Source organism: Macrotis lagotis, chromosome 1 (genome assembly GCF_037893015.1).
Source record: "Macrotis lagotis isolate mMagLag1 chromosome 1, bilby.v1.9.chrom.fasta, whole genome shotgun sequence".
NCBI lineage: Eukaryota > Metazoa > Chordata > Mammalia > Peramelemorphia > Peramelidae > Macrotis > Macrotis lagotis.
The window spans coordinates 81,413,209-81,433,095 of record NC_133658.1 but is presented as its reverse complement, the minus strand read 5'-3'; the positions used below and the strand labels follow the sequence as shown (position 1 = coordinate 81,433,095).

Below are 19,887 nucleotides of genomic sequence, written 5' to 3'. Positions count from 1 at the left end.
TTTGGACACTATGTTTCTATTAATGCAACCAAACACCACTAGGCCATTAAAAACTCCAGATCTTTTTCTTAAGAACTATTATTTAGCCATGTTTTCATTAATCCTATACTCCTGAAGCTAAATTTTTTGAACTAAAGTGACGGAATTTACATTTAAACCTAAGATCTTTTTTGTATCTTGATTCTAGCATCCAATATGCTAGGTATCAGTTTTCATTTAATACTAAAATAATCAACTACATTTATGGTTATATTCCTTTAACCAAGGTCAACCCCTTGTATTTCTGCCCTTGATCCTATCTCAGGGTTTACCTTTGATCATGTTCTCATGTTGATATTCACACATACATACACATACAGACATCCTTTTCCCCACAAAATATGTCCAGATTGAATCTATCTCTCCTACATTTCATAATAAAATTCCTAAAAAAAAAAAATTCATATTGGTTGCCTCCATTTCTTAATGGAGTCTGTCTAAGACTGCTTGCTCCATTAGTTTGAAAGAGTTTTTAATTGCTACTCCATTGGCTTTTTCACAGGCTTCTTCATTCTTTATTTTTCTGCAATGATTTAAACTGTTGACCTTCTAGATAATCTCTCTTCCTTGTATTTTTAAGACCCAGAATTCTCCTTTTTTCCTCTTCCTTGCCTGACTTCCTTCTTAATTCTCTTTGACAGGACATCCAAATCTATATATCTACCCCTTATCTGTCCCTTGGGCTCCAGTCCCATACTACCAACTGCCTGTAAGATAACTCAACATGTCTAACTCTAACTCATTATCTTTTCACCTAAACCCATCCTTCCTCCTAACTTTCCTGTTTCTTTCAAGGGCATTATAATCCTTCCAATCTCAAATTCATAATCTCAGAATTATCCTCAATCCCCAACACTGTCACCTTTCCTCTGTTTCTTGAAATCCTTAGTTCCCAGAAATGTTGTGTCCCCTCCTACAAAAACCTTTTTATTACTTATTTTGTATTACTTTATTTTGTATTCACTTCTCTGTAAATGTTGCTCCACCAGTAGAATGTAAGATTCTTGAGAGCAAGGACACCATTATTTCTGTCTTTATAGCCTCAGATTTTACCTACTAGGTATTTAATAAATGTTAAGTGAATTGAGTTGAATTGAATCCCCACCCTACCTCCTCTTCGCATCACCAAAATCTCAGAGCTGGATCCTCAGGAGGCATCTTTTACAATCTGTTTCTAAACAGAAATTGCCTCTATGCTATCTCCAACAAATGATCATCCAGTGTTTTTGGAGTCTTCAAATATGAATTTGTTCTTGTGCATATGGCAGGAAATTACTCTTTGAGAGAATCTAGTTTTTGGAAATAATCTAAAATTATTGATAGCAAAACCATGCAAAAAAAAGTTAGGAATCAGGATAGGGCATCTCACTTTTCAGCCTATTGCAGGGGTTGAGGAATGCATTTAGGGCACTAGGCTTGTGTTTGTTTAAAGATCTTTAGGGCTGGGGAGGTTAGGTGGTGCAGTACATAGAGCACCAGCCCTGGATTCAGGAGGACCTGAGTTCAAATCCAACCTGACACCTGTGTGACGGTGGGCAAGTCACTTGACCCTATTGCCATGCAAAAAAAACAAACAAAAAAGACCTCCAGGGCTTCCACACATCCAAAGAATTGGGGATGCCCAAGGAACCATTAGAAAGGCAAATTCATTGTAGGAATTGATATGTTTTAGGGAAAATAAAACAACACAACATTCTATTGAGAGTCAGAAGTAGTGGGTACCAGTCCGAGATCTAGTCAATGACCCTGAGTAAATCACTGGTAATTGCTAGATCACATAAGTGAAAAAAAACTTCACTGAACCTCAGAGATCTTTTCTGTTCAACCCAAGAATTCTCTCTACTATTCCCCAAATAAAGGTTCATTCAATTCCTGGAAATCTATAGTGACAGTAAAACCACTCCAAAACAAGGAAACTCATTCCATTCTTGGTCAGATTTACCGGCTAGGACATTTTTCCTTACATTGAGCAAAAATACAATTTTCTACAACAAGGATGTCAAATTCAAGTAGAGACAGGGTTCTCCAACCCCCTGAAGGTCACATGTTAACTTAGAAAAATGCATTAACATTATCTATGTTCTATTGTATTTTTATTTATTTTTAACAACATTTCCCAATTGTATTTTAATCTAGTTCAGATAACACTTGGGAGTTGTAGCCTGTGTTCATTATCCTCACTCTACAACTTCCTCAAATTGTTTACAGTTCTGAGCCCTACCAAAACTTACATATGCAAATAAGGATGGTTGCCTTCATACTATATCCAGTACAAAAACAAAAGCCCTGAGTCTTATTGCTGTGGTCATCCTCACTTAGGCTGAAAAATGAGATGCCCTATCCTGATTCCTAACTCTTTTTTTTGCATGATTTTGCTCCCAATAATTTCAGATTATTTCCAAAAATTAGATTCTCTCAAAGAGTAATTTCCTGCCATTGAGCAAGCATAAAAATATCAAATTTTTTGGTCCTGACATTCAAAGTCCTCCAATACTCAGGTCTAACCAACATCTCCATCAGCTTTTATCTACTCTTACTTCCTTAGCCTCTAGAAGGGCCATTGAATCCCAGAAAATGAAGACATCAGAAATCTGATGTTCTTCTAGCATAGCCTTAATATTAATTTCAGAGTAAGTCTTATATCATCCATTACTCAGAATCCACAGACAGATATTGGCTGGAGGGGGTCCTAGATTTATTTTCAACAGATTAATGTGTGCAACAAACTAAAACCAGTAGGAGAAAAATAAATGACACAATCCCTCAGGACTGATGCTCTACTGTTGTCAGCTGTAACATGAGAATTTTATTGCTTGTACTTAATACCAAAACTCACTTCTAATTAAGAACAGAGCCCCTAAGAACCAGTTTTAACCACATGATGCTCATTAATAACCATTTAAAACAGGGCTTCTAAACCTGGGGTCTGTGAACATTTTTAAAATGTCAATAATTGCCTTTCTATAAAATTGATTTCCTTTGTAATTATGTTTTATGCTATACATTTAAAAACTTTATTCTGAAAAGGAATTCAGAGGTTTCCACCAGATTGACTGCCAAAGGGGGCCATAAAAAAAGCAGATGAAGAACCCATTTTAAAATATAATTCTGCATCTGAACCAATAGCTAGGATCCAATCCTACCCTTTGTGGCATAGTAATAGAACTTTGGTGCAAGATGGACAAAATTCTAGATAAAGGGGGTCAACTGGGTAGGATATGAAAGCTATTCTGCCATTTTATCCTATGCCAAATGTTACGGAGTTAATTATCACCGATTTTGGTTTGCTAGAAAGACCACTGAACCTGAAGTTAAGAGATCCAAATTAAAATTTCAGTTCTAACTTACTAGCTGACTGTGAGACCCTGGACAAGTCAATTCAGTGAAACCTCAGTGTCCTCATCTCAAAATGAGATAATGAACTTTGTATTCCTTCTTTCCATCTGTTTCAGTAGCAGGGACTAGCATTTTTCTAGTCAGTCAGGTTCACCACCCTAGTGTCATCCATCTCTCTTACCACTCATCATTTGGTCAAGTTTTATCAATTCTACACCCATCTGCTCCCTTCTTGCCACTCAAAGCCTAGTTAATTAAGGCTTTGGTCACCTTTGCCTGCACAATTACAACTGCCTCTTCTGAAGCCTCATTGCCTCAAGTCTCTCATCTCTCTAATCCATCCTTCATATGGAGATAAAATTGATATTCCTAAAGCCCAGGACTAATCAGGTCCCCATCCTCACTCAAAACAGCTTCTAGTGTTCTCTCTTGCTTCTGGGATAAAATGCAAACTCCTTGGTTACAACCTATCTTCCCAGGGTTGTTAACATCCCTTCATGAATTTTATGTGCCAATCACATTGGACTACAGGTTGTTCCCTATAAACACCATTCTACTGCCAATTTCAGGGATTTTGCATGGACTGATCCCTATACTTGGAATTTGTTTCTTCCTCACATCTACTTCTTGGAATTCTTAGCTTCTTTCAAGGCTCAGTTCAAGTAGTATCTTCCAACAGGAGGCCTTTCCTGATCCCTTTCATGTCGGTGGCAGTGCCCACCCACATCCCACCAATTACTTTGTAGATTTACATATATATATATATATATATATATATAACATTTAACTTATGCACAGAGCCTACACCAAGACGTGCTTCATAATTGCTGAACTGAACCTAAGAATTGTAAAGCCCTACTCTAATGGAAGCGAGTTATTCTGGATCTCAGATCATTTATAATGGAATCCAGATCATTCTCAGGAGAGATCATTCAGATGTTAAAAGTCAACAAGCATTTATTAGGAGTGCCTGTCTATATGCCAACACTGTTAAGAGCTGGAGATATCAAGAAGGGCAAAAATGGCCCTGGACTTTTAGGAGCTCACCATCTGTTGCAGGAGATAACAGGCAAAAAACTATATACAAAGAATATATATATGTATATGCAGGATCATTTGGAGATAATCAGAGAGGGAAGGTACAGGCATTAACGTGGATCCAGAAAGGTTTCTTGTAGAAAAGACTTTAGCAGAGACTTAAGGAAACCAGGGAAGCTGGGAGGGGATGAAGAGGATGCTAAAAAAGACACCAAACCAATCTGAGTCATCCTCACCCTAAAGGGCAGAGCTTTCTGCACAGGGTGAAACTGCTCAAGGCTACTACCAGAAGAAACCTAGAATCAGTCCCCATCGCTAATTTTGTTCCCCAAATTATTTCACTGGGGCCTGACCTGTTTTATAACCTCCTGTAAGGACTGAAAATAAAGGGGCCTCGGGGCGGCTAGGTGGCACAGTGGATAAAGCACTGGCCTTAGAGTCAGGAGTACCTGGGTTCAAATCCAGTCTCAGACACTAAATAATTACCTAGCTGTGTGGCCTTGGGCAAGCCACTTAACCCCACTTGCCTTGCAAAAACCTAAAAAAATAAAAAAAAATAAAGGGGCCTGTGTGTATATGTAAGAGAGAGGAAGCAGGAAGGGAGAAAAAAGAAAGAGGGAGTGGGAGAGAGAGACCAGCAAAGAGAGGAGAGGAAAAGGGAGTGGAAGAAGAGGGAAAGAGAAAGGGAAGGGGGGGAAGATAGAGAAGGGGGGGAAAAGAAGAAAGAAAAATGGGGGAGAACAGGGTAGAATGGGGGAAGAAGGGGAGGAAGGATAATAGAGAGGAAGGGGGGAGAGAGAGAGAGAGAGAGAGAGAGAGAGAGAGATGCATTTCTCTCTGTATGTGTGTAGTTTGGTCTAAGTATAGGCTGCTTTGAAAATCAATCTTTTGTCCTTAGCTTTGACATCTCTTTTCCTGCCAGTGCAGAGGGCTTTAGTGTTTATGCAGTTAGAAAACAAGCCACCCACCCGTCCTTCTCTCCCACCCCACCCTATGGGCTCAGCTTCATAAACACAATTCCTTACTCTAGAATACCTACTGCTTGGTACAGCATCTCCTCAAGAGGATTCGTGGCTCAGGAGAGAGATCATTAGATCAAGGTTTGAGTCTTATCTCTGCCCCTAACACTGTGTGACTAAGGGCCATCACAACCTCCCTGAATTTACTACCTTCCACACAAGGGTCCTATGGTCTGATACCTCTATGGTTTGTAAGATGATTCTTCCTCCCTGACCCTAGAAACCAAAATAAATCATAGTTTGAGAGCTGGAAGGGACCTCAGAGATCATGTTCTGCAGCTGCCTCATTTTAATGATTTGAGAATTGAAGCCCATGTATACTCCCCTTTTCCCTTCTTGTTCCCATCTGTATCTCTATATTGTAACTCCCCTATGATCCCTCAGGGGTTAAATGGAAGAGCTGGGATTTTTAGATTTTTAGATTTTTAATCTATGTCCTCCCAACTTTAAAACAAACACTTCCTTCCCCTATACTAATGAATGTGTAATTATTAGTTCCATTTTATAGTTGAGAAAACTGAGGCTCAGAAAAGTGAAATGACTTGTACAATGAAATATAGCAAGTTAGTGTCAGAGTCAGGACTCCAAGATCAACATGCTCTCTTCCATATCACAGTGGCTCTTAAAGGAAGCATGATAATAGGGCAGAGGACACCTGGTTAACTGGAAAGTTTCTCAGAATGTTGGTCAGTTGAATTCCTTTGATTTCCCAAGCCTTCTTCCCTTGCTAGAGGAGCACACAGGCTCTCAATTGGATGGAGATGGGTTAACTATTTTATTCATTTATTTTGATAACACAAAGACAGTAAATAAAGAGTAAATATTTAATAAATATTTGGTGAAACTGCACTTTTTGAATTGGATAAATTAAGGTTCAAAATTTGGGAGAAAAAAGATAAAAGCAGAAGAAAAGGTTTAAATTAATCATTTGGGTAATTAAAACAGAAAATGTTTAAAAAAATCAATACAGAATCCAAGTCATAAAAAGAGACCATTTCATCCATTATCAAATGGGCTACCATAATTTTCAGCTTTAGGGAGTGGCCAAGGGAGTGGGAGAGGAAGACCCTAGGCTGGAGCCTCTGACATTGGCTAGGAGGCAAGCTTCAACACAACTAATAATGCAGCTCTTATTTCTTGAGTGCTTTTAATGATTACAACATTGCACTTGAAACAACCACTGTGTCAGGAAGGTCTTTCACAGATTATTATCTTCATTTCACAGAGAAAGAAACTGAGGTTCAAAAGAAATGAATTGCTCAAGATCCCATAGAGATCTATGGACTCAATCTTGCACTCGCTGCTCTATCTACAGCACAGCACCCAACGGACTGCAACTATGGTCATACCAGAAAGGAAACCGGGAGAGTACAGAGGTCCAACAAATGGGTTCTACTCCCTTCTGCCCTTCCCCTGTGATCACATCACACATACACAGTCAAACCAGGCTCCTTTTCGTTCCGGAACGACCTAGGCAGTAGTTTCTCTTGGCAAATCCCCTTAGACCCCTCCTAAATAATCTCCCCAGAATCACAGCAATTCTCCAGGATCTACCTCTTTAACAAAATCCAAAACCCATCCCAAACTCCTACAAGGCTCAGCCCCAGGTGAGTTTTATTCTGCCCATTGTATAGCAGAGGAAATGCACCCAGAGAAGGGAAGGAACTTTCACAGGACCGCTGTCAGAAACGGGATCTGAAACCAAGTCCTCTGCCTCTCATCCTTTCCCTAGGCTTTTAGAAGGCTGAGGTGCCGAGGAGATTTGTGGGTGAGCAATGCTGGAGGAGTCACCACCTCTCCCCCACTATCTTCTCACACACTTCCAGGCACCCGAATGGGGAGGGCGCCCCCCAGGGCAGGAGAAGGGCGGGGGAAGAGGTGCTTTCAAAGTTAAAAACAAAGGTGGTTGCTCCCTCTCGGTGTGCCCCCACCCCTGCCATACAGCGCGCGCGCGCACACGCACACACGCGCACACACATACACACACACACATACACACACACACACACACACACACACACACACACACACACACACACTCCCTCTCCTTTTTTCTGTGGTTATGCTTTTGCTGGTGCCGATCTGGAGCCCGGGTAAACAATACACACACACTCAAGACAGATGAGAAAGCCAAGGCACCCCCCCACACACACACACCATGCACATCCACACTCCCTACACCACACATTCTCAACAGACACACATACTTTCAACAGGCACATACACACATTCTCAACACACACACTCCACACACAGACACCACTCCATATACACTCAGCACACTCCACCCACATCCAAACTACACGCACCACTCCACACACACAGCACTCCACACACTCCACACCCTCAACCCACACGCTCAGCACACACACCACTCAACACACACCGCCCAACACGCTCCACACACACAACACACGCCGCCCAACACGCTCCACACACACAACACACGCCGCCCAACACGCTCCACACACACAACACACACCGCCCAACACGCTCCACACACACAACACACACCGCCCAACACGCTCCACACACACAACACACACCGCCCAACACACTACACACACAGCACACACACTCCACCCCCCCCCCCACACACACACACACGCTGCCCCAGCCCTTCCCAGGGACAGCTCCCGCGGAGCCGGGCCGGGCTGGGGCGGGGCGGGGCGGGGGGCGATACTGGACCAGGCTTTGACGCGGATCTTGAGCTCGGCCTCCTGCGGCTCGGGCATGGGCCTGCGGCCGACCCTCAGCTTGCTGAGCCCGCCGAAGCCGGCCAGCAGCACGGCCCGCATCTCCTTGGCGTCGGCCGCCCGCGGGCCGCCTGCTCCTCCGCCGCCGCCGGCGCCCCGGGCCGCCTCGGGCCCGGCCTCCTGGGCGATCATCTGCTCGGTCTCCTCGGCTCTCTCGGCGCCTTCTTTGGCCATGGCGCGGGGCGCGGGGCGCGGGGTCCCTGGGGATGCGCCGCCGCCTCCTCCCGGCCGGGCTGCCGCTGCCGCTGCCTCTGCCGCTCTGGCCGCGCCGAGCCCACGCCCACACCCACTCCCACTCGGGGCGTCACGGCGCCGGGGCCCGGCCCCGCAGCCTCGTCCTCCTCCTCCTCCCCGCGGGGCTCGGCGGGGGGCGCGGGGCGGAGCCTCCGGGCTGGGCGGGCCGCTCCTCCCCGAAGCCCGGCCCCCGCGTGAAGCCGGGCGGTGAGGGGTCGGGGCGCCCCAAGGATCCGGGAGGCCGGGAGGGGGGGGGCCTGGGGCCGGCGTGGAGTGGGGAGGCGCGGCCGCCCGGGAGCCACCCTGCCCCGGGCCCGCCCGGCGGCCCCCGGCCTCCCGCGCACCGCGCCCGCTGCACAGAGCGTGCCACAGCCTCCCGCGCACCGCGCCCGCTGCACAGAGCGTGGCACAGCCTCCCGCGCACCGCGCCCGCTGCACAGAGCGTGGCACAGCCTCCCCGCGCCGCGCCCGCTGCACAGAGCGTGGCACAGCCTCCCGCGCACCGCGCCCGCTGCACAGAGCGTGGCACAGCCTTCCCGCGCCGCGCCCGCTTCACAGAGCGTGGCACAGCCTCCCGCGCACCGCGCCCGCTGCACAGAGCGTGGCACAGCCTCCCCGCGCCGCGCCCGCTGCACAGAGCGTGGCACAGCCTCCCGCGCCGCGCCCGCTTCACAGAGCGTGGCACAGCCTCCCGCGCACCGCGCCCGCTGCACAGAGCGTGGCACAGCCTCCCCGCGCCGCGCCCGCTGCACAGAGCGTGGCACAGCCTCCCCGCGCCGCGCCTCTCCACACATGGGCATCTCGTGGCGGTTCCAGTGGGACCGAGCAGCGCAAGAAGCAAAGACTTACGGGGGGCTCAGAGCTGCCGCCCCTTCCTGGTGTCATGGAGCCCTGTGGTGTTCTAGGGAAGTCCAGGAGGCCCTTCCCAAAAGAGGATTCTAGAAGAAACCTGTTACATTACATCTCGTAGCCACCTAAAACCCAGAGGCGGCTAGGTGGCAGGACCCAAGTTCAAATCACACCTCAGACGCTGGACGCTTCCAAGCCGCGTGAACCTGGCCAAGTCACCTAACCCGGACTACCTCTCAACCCACCCACCAGCAAATACACGGATACCGAGTTCCCATTCGCCTGGGTGGGGGGCGACTCCAGTTCCCATACTCCCTGGGCTTGGGCAGCCCCTTTGCTCCTCTGATTTAGACTGACAACCTATTCAGATTCAATTCCTTCGGATTCCATTCAAAGTTCATTCCGAGTCTACGGCGCGCAGACACCTCCCCTCGGGAGGCTGCAAAGTTTAGGTAAAAGCGGAGCCCTGCCCTGGGGAGCCTGGGAGTTGGCTCGTCCCAGCTTGGTCCCTCCTGGATGGTACAGGAATTCTATCATAAATCACAGGAAAAATCTGACATCAAGGGGAAGCAAAGGAGCCAAAAAGATGCAACAGGAAAGGGTGTGTTAATGGGATTTGACAACTTTAAAAATATGGATCATGAGATGGTCTATGGTTAGGGTCAATTCTGAATTTCGATCCCCAATATAGTTCTTTCTTTAATACAGGCAGGCAGGGCAATGTCAGTGCTAGTAGTCTGTACCTCTCATGTGCACATAAATGTCTGCGTGTTTTACCTTTTCTTTGGATTCTCTAAACGCAGCAGGTGCCTGCCAATAAAAATATGCTTGGTGATTTCATTTGTAACATGGATCTCCCCCTCAAGGAGCTTAGGTAGGTAGGTACAACAAGTAAATAACTATATACATGCAAGATAGACGCAGAGTAAATGGAAGGTAATCTCAGAGCAAAGGGCAGGAAGCCTGGGAAGGACCTTCTGCAGGGGGCGGGATATTTGAGCTGAATCTTGGAGCTTAGGTTTTTCTGGGAAAGAGATGGGGGGGGGGGTAAAGCATGGGTACACATGAATGTTCTCCACAGAGGAGTTTGACTGGGCAGCTCTGGAGAGTTTCTGGGTCCAGTCCTGCGATTTCATTGATCTCAGTGTAGAAACTTCCTCTGGTAACTTTTCTGTTACTCAAGTTTTGGAGAGGTAGATCCTGCACTGGCATTGAGCTTTTTCTGATTGCAAGGCCAATCCTCTATTAAGAGCTGTCTCACTCACTGCCAGTCAGCTACAAATTATATACAAATGAATTTCAGGAGAAAGGGACTGGAAGAATCCTGTAAGAAGTAGGGTCTGGTAGTTTGAAGGAAACTAGGGATTCTGCATAGGTGAGAAGGGACAGTTTTACAAATGTGAGAAACCACATATTCAAAAAACACAGAAACGGGAGATAGGGAAGAACCAGCTATCCAGTTTGACTGAAATAGGGAGTATTTGAAAGGCAGTAATGTGAAAAGGCTAGAAAGGGAGGGAGAGTCTGGAGAAACTTCTGCATAGTCTTCAGTGCCAGAATAAATCTATTATAATTTATTCTACAGTTAATAGAGTCATGAAAGATTCTTGGGTGTTATATTTTTCTTAAACCTATGCTTTAGAAGTATGTGAGATAGCATAATATAGTGAAAATATTGTACTGCTTCTAGAATCGTGGGACCAGAGTTCAAACTCTGTCCCTTAATGGTTGAGTAACCTCATGCCTCAATTTTTTCATCTATAACTTCAGAGAGCTTACTAGATAGATGATGCCTATAGTCCCTTTTAGCTCTAAATTTATCATTCTATGTGGGACTTGGAAGTATTCAGCTGGGACTCTGTGGAGAATGATTGAAGAAGTAAGAGTCTTGGAAACAAACCAAGGAGGGAATAGTAATTGTCAAAACAAGAGTCTGACATTTTTAATTCAATAAACATTTATTACCACTTCCTGGCCAGGCTCGGAACTAAGCACTGGGAATACAAATAAGAATAAGAAAGGCATTTCCTGCCCTCGAGGAGCTCACAGTCTAATGGGGAAGACCACACACAAAAAGAGGCAGTATAGGGGGGTTGGGGAGGAACTGACTTGGAGACATCTTGTTCCAGGGAACTGAGATCAGGTAGAGCAGCAGATGCTAAGTGGAGGGGGCTGCCAGTCCAATATCTGATATTTGAAGGAGTTTGTTCCCCCACCCCAAAGCCCTCCAATCAGAGGGGAGAGAAGCCTGAAGGAGACAGAATGCAGGTTTAAGTTAGCAGCGCCTTGATGAAATTAGGAGGAATTTAAGGTGGAGACTCAGGTCTTGGTAATCCTTTAAACATTTTTTAAATTGCTATCAGTTGTTTTACTTTGACTAAATTTCCTATTGTATTCTTTCTCCGAACTAGAGAGCTATCCTTTTAACAACATTTTTCAAAGAAAAAAGAAGATAATCATCAATACATTAAAAATGTGGAAGTATTACAATGTACCATATCTTGCCAAGCAACAGGGTGGGGCATTATTTCATATCATAAATGTGTGACATTCCTCTATTGGAATATAAATTTCTCGAAGAAAGGAGCAATATTTGGTTTTGCATCCCTAATTCTAATACTTAGAACAATGTGTGGCATATAATATAGGCTTTTTCATTCACTAAGACCTCTCTTTGCCTGTCCCTTCTTCTCAGGGTCCTCTACTTGATTATATACGGCACAGAGCTGAGAAAGACTTGGAGCATAGGGATGGGGAGAGAAAGTAGGTGGTCTAGGAGTGAGGCCACAGGACTAAAAAGGCCTGGTCGTCTTTACTTCCTTATTGGGGGTGGGATGTTGGGGGGAGGTGGGGGAGATGAGATGCAGTAGGTGGGGGGAGAAAGGAGTGCTGAACTCTGAAAGTCACATCACTTTTGGAGAGGTTATGCTAGGAAGCTCTAAAAAACACATTTAGTCAATGAAAACTGGGCCAGGAGACCTGGGGTTTGAGTTAAGGACTCTGCCATTTACTTGTGTTATAATGAAGCAAACCTCTCATCCTCTCTAAGCCACAGTTTCCCCTTTTGTGAATCAAGAGGATTAGATCAAAATGGCCCCTAAGTTCCATACTATCTCTGGTGTTCAGTGTGAGCAGAAAAGAGTCCTGGACCTATAGGTAGGTCCCCTGGGTTCAAGTTAATAATAACAATAATACTACTACTTATTTATGTAGCTCTTTAAACTTTGCAAAGCACTTTGCCTCTATCATCTCATTCGAGACACACAGAAACCATATGAGGTGGAGAAATATTATTATTCTCTCTCTTTTTTTTAAAGTTTTTGCAAGGCAAATGGCGCTAAGTGGCTTGCCCAAGGCCACACAGCTAGGTAACTATTAAGTGTCTGAGATCGGATTTGAACCCAGGGACTCCTGACTCCAGGGACGGTGCTTTATCCACTGCGCCACCTAGCCGCCCGAAATATTATTATTATTCTCATTTTTTTTTCAGATAATTTGAGGCTCAGATGGCTTAGATGTTACACTACTAATAAATGTCTGAGGTGAGATTTGAATACAAGTTTTCCTGATGGACTTTGTTAAGATGTGGAGAGGTATATGACCTAAGAACCAGGAAGACCTGGGTTCAAGGTTTTGAAATCCACTAGAATAGTAGATGGTGATGAGACTATAGACTATAGACAAATCACTTATCTCTTGGTACCCCAGGCAGCTCTGTGAGACTCTTAAGTTATAAAAAAGGGGGGATCATTTGCCTCAGTAAAGGGATTCCTCCCCAAGAATTTTGATGGTGCAGTGAATGAAATTTGAGGTCTAGTCCCTATCCCTCTCGACTCTAGCCTAGGGATCTAACATCACACCCTGCTGTCTTTCAGTTGGTACGACTATATATGACCTTAGGCAAGCTACTTTCTCTCACTGGTAGCTGTTGAGCAAGAAGAGACCTCAGCAATCATCAGTCCAACTTCCTGCTCTGTAAGAAAGAAGGGTGTAGACTAGAGGACCTCTGGGGTTGCTTCCTGCTTCACATCTAGAATTTCTGGACCTATGGAAGAGACCACTGAGGTAAATCAATCCAGATAACCCTTTCCAGAATCACTTTACAGATGAGGAACTGAGGCAAATGGTTAAATGCCTTGTTCAGGGTCAAATAGCTAATAAATGTCAAGGCTGGATTTGAACTTGGGTTCTCCTTACTCTAGAGTGGTGCTCTACCCTCTTCACCACCGAGCTGCCCCATATATGAGGGGAGTTTGACTAACTAATCACCAAGGTCCCTCCCTGTTAAATCCCAAACATATGCTTGTCTTCTGTCTCTTCCTCTATTCCTCCTCCTTCCTTACCTGCACCAGTTGTTCTAAGTTTTCTCTTCTCTAAACACCTACATTTTCCTTCAAATTCTCCTTCTATTGTCTGTTTTCCTGCACTTTCGACTCCCTGTTCTCTCTCTTCCCTTTCCACCTGTCTCTTTTAGAATGTGGTGTACCAGAACTTATCTTGTTATGTCTAAGGGCCTTGCTCTAGGAAAAATTTCTCTTCATTTTTATAATCAAAGAATAATAGCATTCCAAAGCACAGGTCTGAAGATGCTGATGGACTGAGGACCAGAGAGGGGAAAGCCTTGTCTTAGGAAAGAAATGATTTAAGGGCACATAGCTATGCCAGTGGAGTAATAGCAAGGGGCTTATGCTGGCTAATAATTTAAAGTAAGGCCTCCTGACGTTAAAAAAAAAAAAAGTACACTCTGTAGACATGGGAATTATATATAGTCTTCATGTTCTGACTTTCAGACCATGAGTTTTATCATATTTTATTTTTTCCTCCTCTATTTGTACATTTGCATTATAGTCACCAAGTGTTAAAATATGTTGTTTTATTATGACTCACCAAGAGGGAGGGGACTCTACCTAAGGATTCATCCACAGTAGCTACAACTTCAAACAACTAATCTCAGTGCTGGTGCTCCTGGTTCCTTCCTAAAGGAAGAGAACCACCAAGGGTCCCCCCTGGGTGAAGGTAAACATGCCAAATTCTTCAGATACTCACTGCTGGTAGCAGCAAGACATGTATTAGTCACACTTTAATAGGGCCAGTGCTGGGGGGATGCAGGGAATGAGAGATGGTGGAGAAAGGCTGACTACTCTGGAACAATGCAATCTGAGAATGGGATAGTCAAGGGAAGCAGGGAACATGGGGTAAAGACAGGGGAGAAAGAACAACAAAAAAAATCACTTATAAAACTGCTTATTAGACTTGGGTATCATGGACCCATAACAGGTAGAGAGGCACTCAAGAGACCCAGTTTGGGGATCATGTTTTTATATCCACACCACCTTAAGATTTTATCTATGTAATTTTTTATGAAACATAGCCATCCCTTCCTTCTACAATATAGGGGTTAGGGGCACAGCTCCCACCCCACCCACCATCTGAATTATTATGGTATTAAAAGATAAAATATATAATCCTCTACATATATTTTATGTATTTATGAATTTCTGAACTGTTGCCTGCTGGTTTTTGTTATCTGCAGCTTCCACAAAACTCCACCCCAAAAAACCTCCCATTTAATTTCTTATGTTAACCTACAACATAAATCAAAATCACAATGGGGAAAGTCATAATGAAGAAGGAATAACTATATAATTTACATAACATTGAGCCATGCCTGGAGATTTTCAGGCTTACAGACTGAGGGCTTCTATTGAGGCCTAGCTTGCTTCTCCTAATTTAATACACAGTCTTAGGATATAACTTCAGTTAATTTATGAGACAGTTTTGCAAGTCATTTCCATGTTCTCCTTTACATTCTTCCTATCTTTTATGTTATACTAGCTGCTTACATACTTACTATGATTATGACTTATATGCATATATAAAGGATGAACAAACATTTATTTGGTATTACTGTGGGCCAGATCCTACGTTAAGTAGTAGATACAAATGCAAGCAAGCAAGGTGGTCTCTGCACTAGAAAGTTTACATTCTAGGAGGGGAAGACCAGACACAAAAGCAGCAGTCCCAAGGAATTGACTGATACATTCTTTCAAGGAATAGTAGTAATTAATACAGTATTCAGAGCTAGACCTGAAAAGAGGATAGGAGCCACACTGGGTCAGTATAGAGATTTGGGAAGTGGCATAGTAGAAAGGGACCCAGACAAGATAAGGTGAATGTTCACAAATCTCAGGTGAAGGGTGCAGGTGGAATGGGCTGCTGGGCAGTGGCATTCTAGATCTTCGGTTCCGGTGCTCATTTTATTATCCTGCATTGCCTTTCCCTATTCTCTCCTATTTTTCCGGGATGTCTTGAGATAAGACTATTATTGCAGTGATTCCCTCTAGGGAATGCCATAGAGGAAGAAGTTTAGGAAGCCTTGGATGGGCAAATATACTGGAAAGGTCCTAGGAAGGGCAATTTTCTGTTTTCCAAGCAGTCTGCCAATTTGGAATAAAACCCAGTTTTTGGAACCCCTTATAAAACAACATCCAGCCACAAAACCATCACTAGAAATCTTCATTTTGAGCTTGATTAGCATATCACAATAAAATGTCATTTAAAGTGGAAAAGAAGCTGGGTCAGGTGTTACATTTTATGAAATATTATATTTTCCACTGAGCACAAACATTATGATGTAACAAAGTATCTTTACCTGCAAACCATTGACCCATTTACTTTCTATATTAACTGGTGGAGTGGTCAGGAGAACTCAAAAAAGACACATGTGATTTTATTTGGAGAGTCTTATCAAATCTGTATTATTATTTTTTTTAGGTTGGTTTTTTTTTTGCAAGGCAGATGGGGTTAAGTGGCTTGCCCAAGGCCACACAGCTAGGTAATTATTAAGTGTCTGAGATAGGATTTGAACCCAGGTCCTCCTGACTCCAGGGCCGGTGCTTTATCCACTGCGCCACCTAGCTGCCCCAAATCTGTATTATTTTTGAAGAATTTATAGAACATCTGTATAACTTTTCTGTCTTAAACCTTTGTGAAAGATGTTGACCCATAAGCTACAATTATTTCCATAGTGATCTTTTCACAAATGCCCGTATTATAAACCCTGCTATGGGAAATGACCACATATTTCTTAAAATGAAGTTCCTTTGTCTTTAAATGCAAGATAAAAGGCCAATCCTGTGAACTCCTTTATTGGCTTCTCCTAGGACTGAGTCATCTTTTCTTTTAGCAGTAACTTATAGGATTGCTAGATTTCGTTTTAAAAGCAATCTCAAAGGTTTTATAATCCAACCCGCTCGTTTTACATTCAAGGATTTAAGACCCAGAGAGATTAAGTTCCTTGCCAAAGGTCTGGTATTGATAAAGGGCTGACCCAGGATTCAAACCCAGATCCTATGACTCCAAATCCTATTCTCTTTTCACCATGCCAAATAGTCTCTCTGATTGGGTCATACTTGTGTATTCCTCCATCATTCTCTACCCTCACTTCCATCTTTCTTGCAGAAATGATACAGATAAGGGGCGGCTAGGTGGCGCAGTGGATAAAGCACCGGCCCTGGAGTCAGGAGGACCTGGGTTCAAATCCTATCTCAGACACTTAATAATTACCTAGCTGTGTGGCCTTGGGCAAGTCACTTAACCCCATTTGCCTTGCAAAAAACCTTAAAAAAAAGAAATGATACAGATAGATAGATGAATGAACAGACAGAAGGATAAATGGTTGGATAGATTGGGGATAGGTGGATAGATATCTCCTAAATATGACCAATGTCACTAATTAATGTTTTCACTACCATTTAACTAAATATATGTTATTAAGGAATATTTACTGAAAAGGTATAAAAAGAACAAAAATACCCAGAAATTCCAAGCTTAAAGAAGTTGTTTCAAAGCATTGCCCCCAGAAAATTGCTATTTGATACTCAGGTCCTCAATTTGGCTAAAATATAAAATCTGAGGAGGTGATTAATGTATACAATATGACAATAGTAGGAAAAAGTTAGATTTAGAGATGAGATTTTCAGATAGTATGGGCTCTAGACTAACATCCTGATTTTACAAATGTGCAAACTAAGATGCAGAGAGAGGAAGAGACTTTCCCAAGATATTCCAGGAGTAAATGATACAGCCAAGATTTGAATAGAGATTCTCTAATTCAAAATTCAGTGCCCTTTTCATTATAATATTGAACCTATAGTAGGCCTTAACTATTAGAAAAAAAATCCGATAAAGCTAGTTAGTTATATAAGGAGCCAGTAAAAGTTTGAGAACAAATAAATGACAAGACTACTTCTCTTACTTTATAGAGGATTAACAAGTTAAATCCTGGAATAGTTCTTAACTTGTGTTGCTATGGTACTAATCATTTCTCGTGAGTCTTATATCAAATAGTTCACCCTTATGTTAGCTCTGGAATTAAATGGTTGTGATTTACCCCAAGCTATCATTCACCCCCTTTAATCAGTACTGCTTGAGCAAGGGAGGTTATTCTTTCCGTCAAAAATGATAAAGTTAGAGAGGAACTGTTACTAATATTTATGAAGCTATAAATGGAATAGCAAAGATGAACATGGGCTAAGTTTGAGTATTATGAGAGACTGAATTCTAGTTTTGTCACTTATTTTTGGTGCAACTGGCCAAGTCAGACTCATATCTCATTTGAAAAACAGAATAACTATACCCTGTCTACCTACCAGGTCATTTCTAATCAAAATTACATGACAAAAAGTGAAAGTTTTCCATAAATCCCAAATTGCACATATGTAAAGTAGTAGTAACACCGGATAGTGTTACTATCCAGTAACACTTATCATCTGTTTTAAAAAAATCCTTATTGATGCCTTTTGTTTTTATACAGCATTCATTCTCCAACAATCCTTTGACCAATAGTAACCTCCCTTGTGAAAAAGGTGGGGAAATTAGTTAAACAAAACTGCTCAACAAATCTATTGCAACAGAATATATAAGATTCTGCATTTGGAGTATACCATTTCTTAACAGAAATAAATTCAACTCAACAATTCCATAAACATTCATTGAATATATATTATAAACTGAGTATTGTGTTTGACACTGTTAGGCACAATGATAAAAGATGAAACAGTCCTTGTCCCTTAAGGAGCATACATTGTTTTGGGAGGAAACAACACAGATGAAGAAAATTAAATACAAAATATAAACAAATTAATTTCCTCGGAGGGTTGGCTTCCCGTAGGAGATGGAATTTGAGCAGAGTTTTGATAGAAGCCAGAAATCCTAAAAAGCCTGTAAGGAGGGAGTATATTCCAGGTATGGAATGCAGAGGGGACAGAAGACTGAATGTTGTTCATGAGGATTAGAAAAAGGACCCCTGAGATTGGGAAGAAATGGCTAATTAGCCTGGAAGGAGAGGCTGAAGTCTTATTGTGAAAGTCCTAAAATATCAAAGAGAAACCTTCATATTTTGTCTCAGATGCAACAGGGAGGCCTAATAAACCACAAGTCTCCGAGTCCCAATTGGCTCCTTTTTTCAACCTGTCAGGCATCTCTCCTCCTTTAGTTCTCTTAGTTCAACTGTTCCTAAAACAGCAATAAGGTCAGTTTAATTTACAGCATAACACCCTGGACCCTACTTTCTCCATAAAATGTTGTGTTATGACTATAAAGTAAATTGATTTTATTGATGCCAAAGGGAAGGGCCTTGCTCAAGGCTACACAGCCAGTTGGGTAATTGATTTCTTTTTCTATATTTCATTTTCCTCCTCCATAAGATAGGGATATTTCATTCATTTGCTCATTTGACAAACATCTATTAAATGACTGCTAAGTGAATAGCACTATACTAGACACAGGAGGAGATACAAAATTTAAATAAGATATAGCTACTGCCTTCATACTTCTAATAAGAATATAAGAAATGGACACAAAACAATGGCAAATAATAATAATGATAGTTAGCAGTTAAGCATAGTGCTTTAAAAAGGTTTTCATAATGCTTTAAGGTTTTCAAAATGCTTTACAAATATTGTCTCATTGAATCACCTGTGATGGATGAAGGTCCTCTCATCAATTCAGTGATCAAAGACCTGTTATGGGAAATGACATCCACTTCCAGGAAAAAAAAACCCATTATGGAGTCTGAATGCAGAGCAAACCATGTTATGTTCACTTTTAAAAATTTTCTTTTATGAATTGAAAAACAATTTTTTACCACTAGTATTTCTGACATAGAATTCATTTCTAAAATATAGAGATAACTTAGTCAAATTTATATTAAAAAAAAACCCAAGTCATTGCCCAATTGATAAATGGTCAAAGGATATGCAAAGGCAATTTTTGGATGAATAAATCAAAGAGATCTATAGTCATATGAAAATTGCTCTAAATCATTATTGGTTAGAGAAATGCAAATTAAAGCACCCTTGGGGTACCACCTCACACCTCTCAGATTGACCAAAATGACCAGAAAGGATAATGATCGAACTTGGAGGAAATGTGGGAAATCTGGGACACTAAAGCAGCAATTTGGAATTATATCCAAAGGGCAATAAAAATGTGCATACCCTTAGATCCAGCAATACCACTATTAGGTCTATATCCTGAAGAGATCATGAAAATGGGTAAAACCCCCACATGTACAAAAATATTCCCGTTTGTGGTAGCAAAGAATTGGAAATCAA

General features: G+C 42.6%; 1 protein-coding gene across 1 annotated transcript in view; it reads right to left on the bottom strand.

The window, feature by feature from the left end:
• VAT1L (vesicle amine transport 1 like) overlaps positions 1 to 8,773 on the bottom strand; it is a 120,096-nt gene extending 111,323 nt beyond the window's left edge. Inside the window, exon 1 of the mRNA XM_074203689.1 lies at positions 8,121 to 8,773. Coding sequence (XP_074059790.1) covers positions 8,121 to 8,362 — 242 coding nt within the window. The 5' untranslated portion in view covers positions 8,363 to 8,773. The remainder of the gene's footprint in view (positions 1 to 8,120) is intronic.
• Positions 8,774 to 19,887: the final 11,114 nt, after the last annotated feature.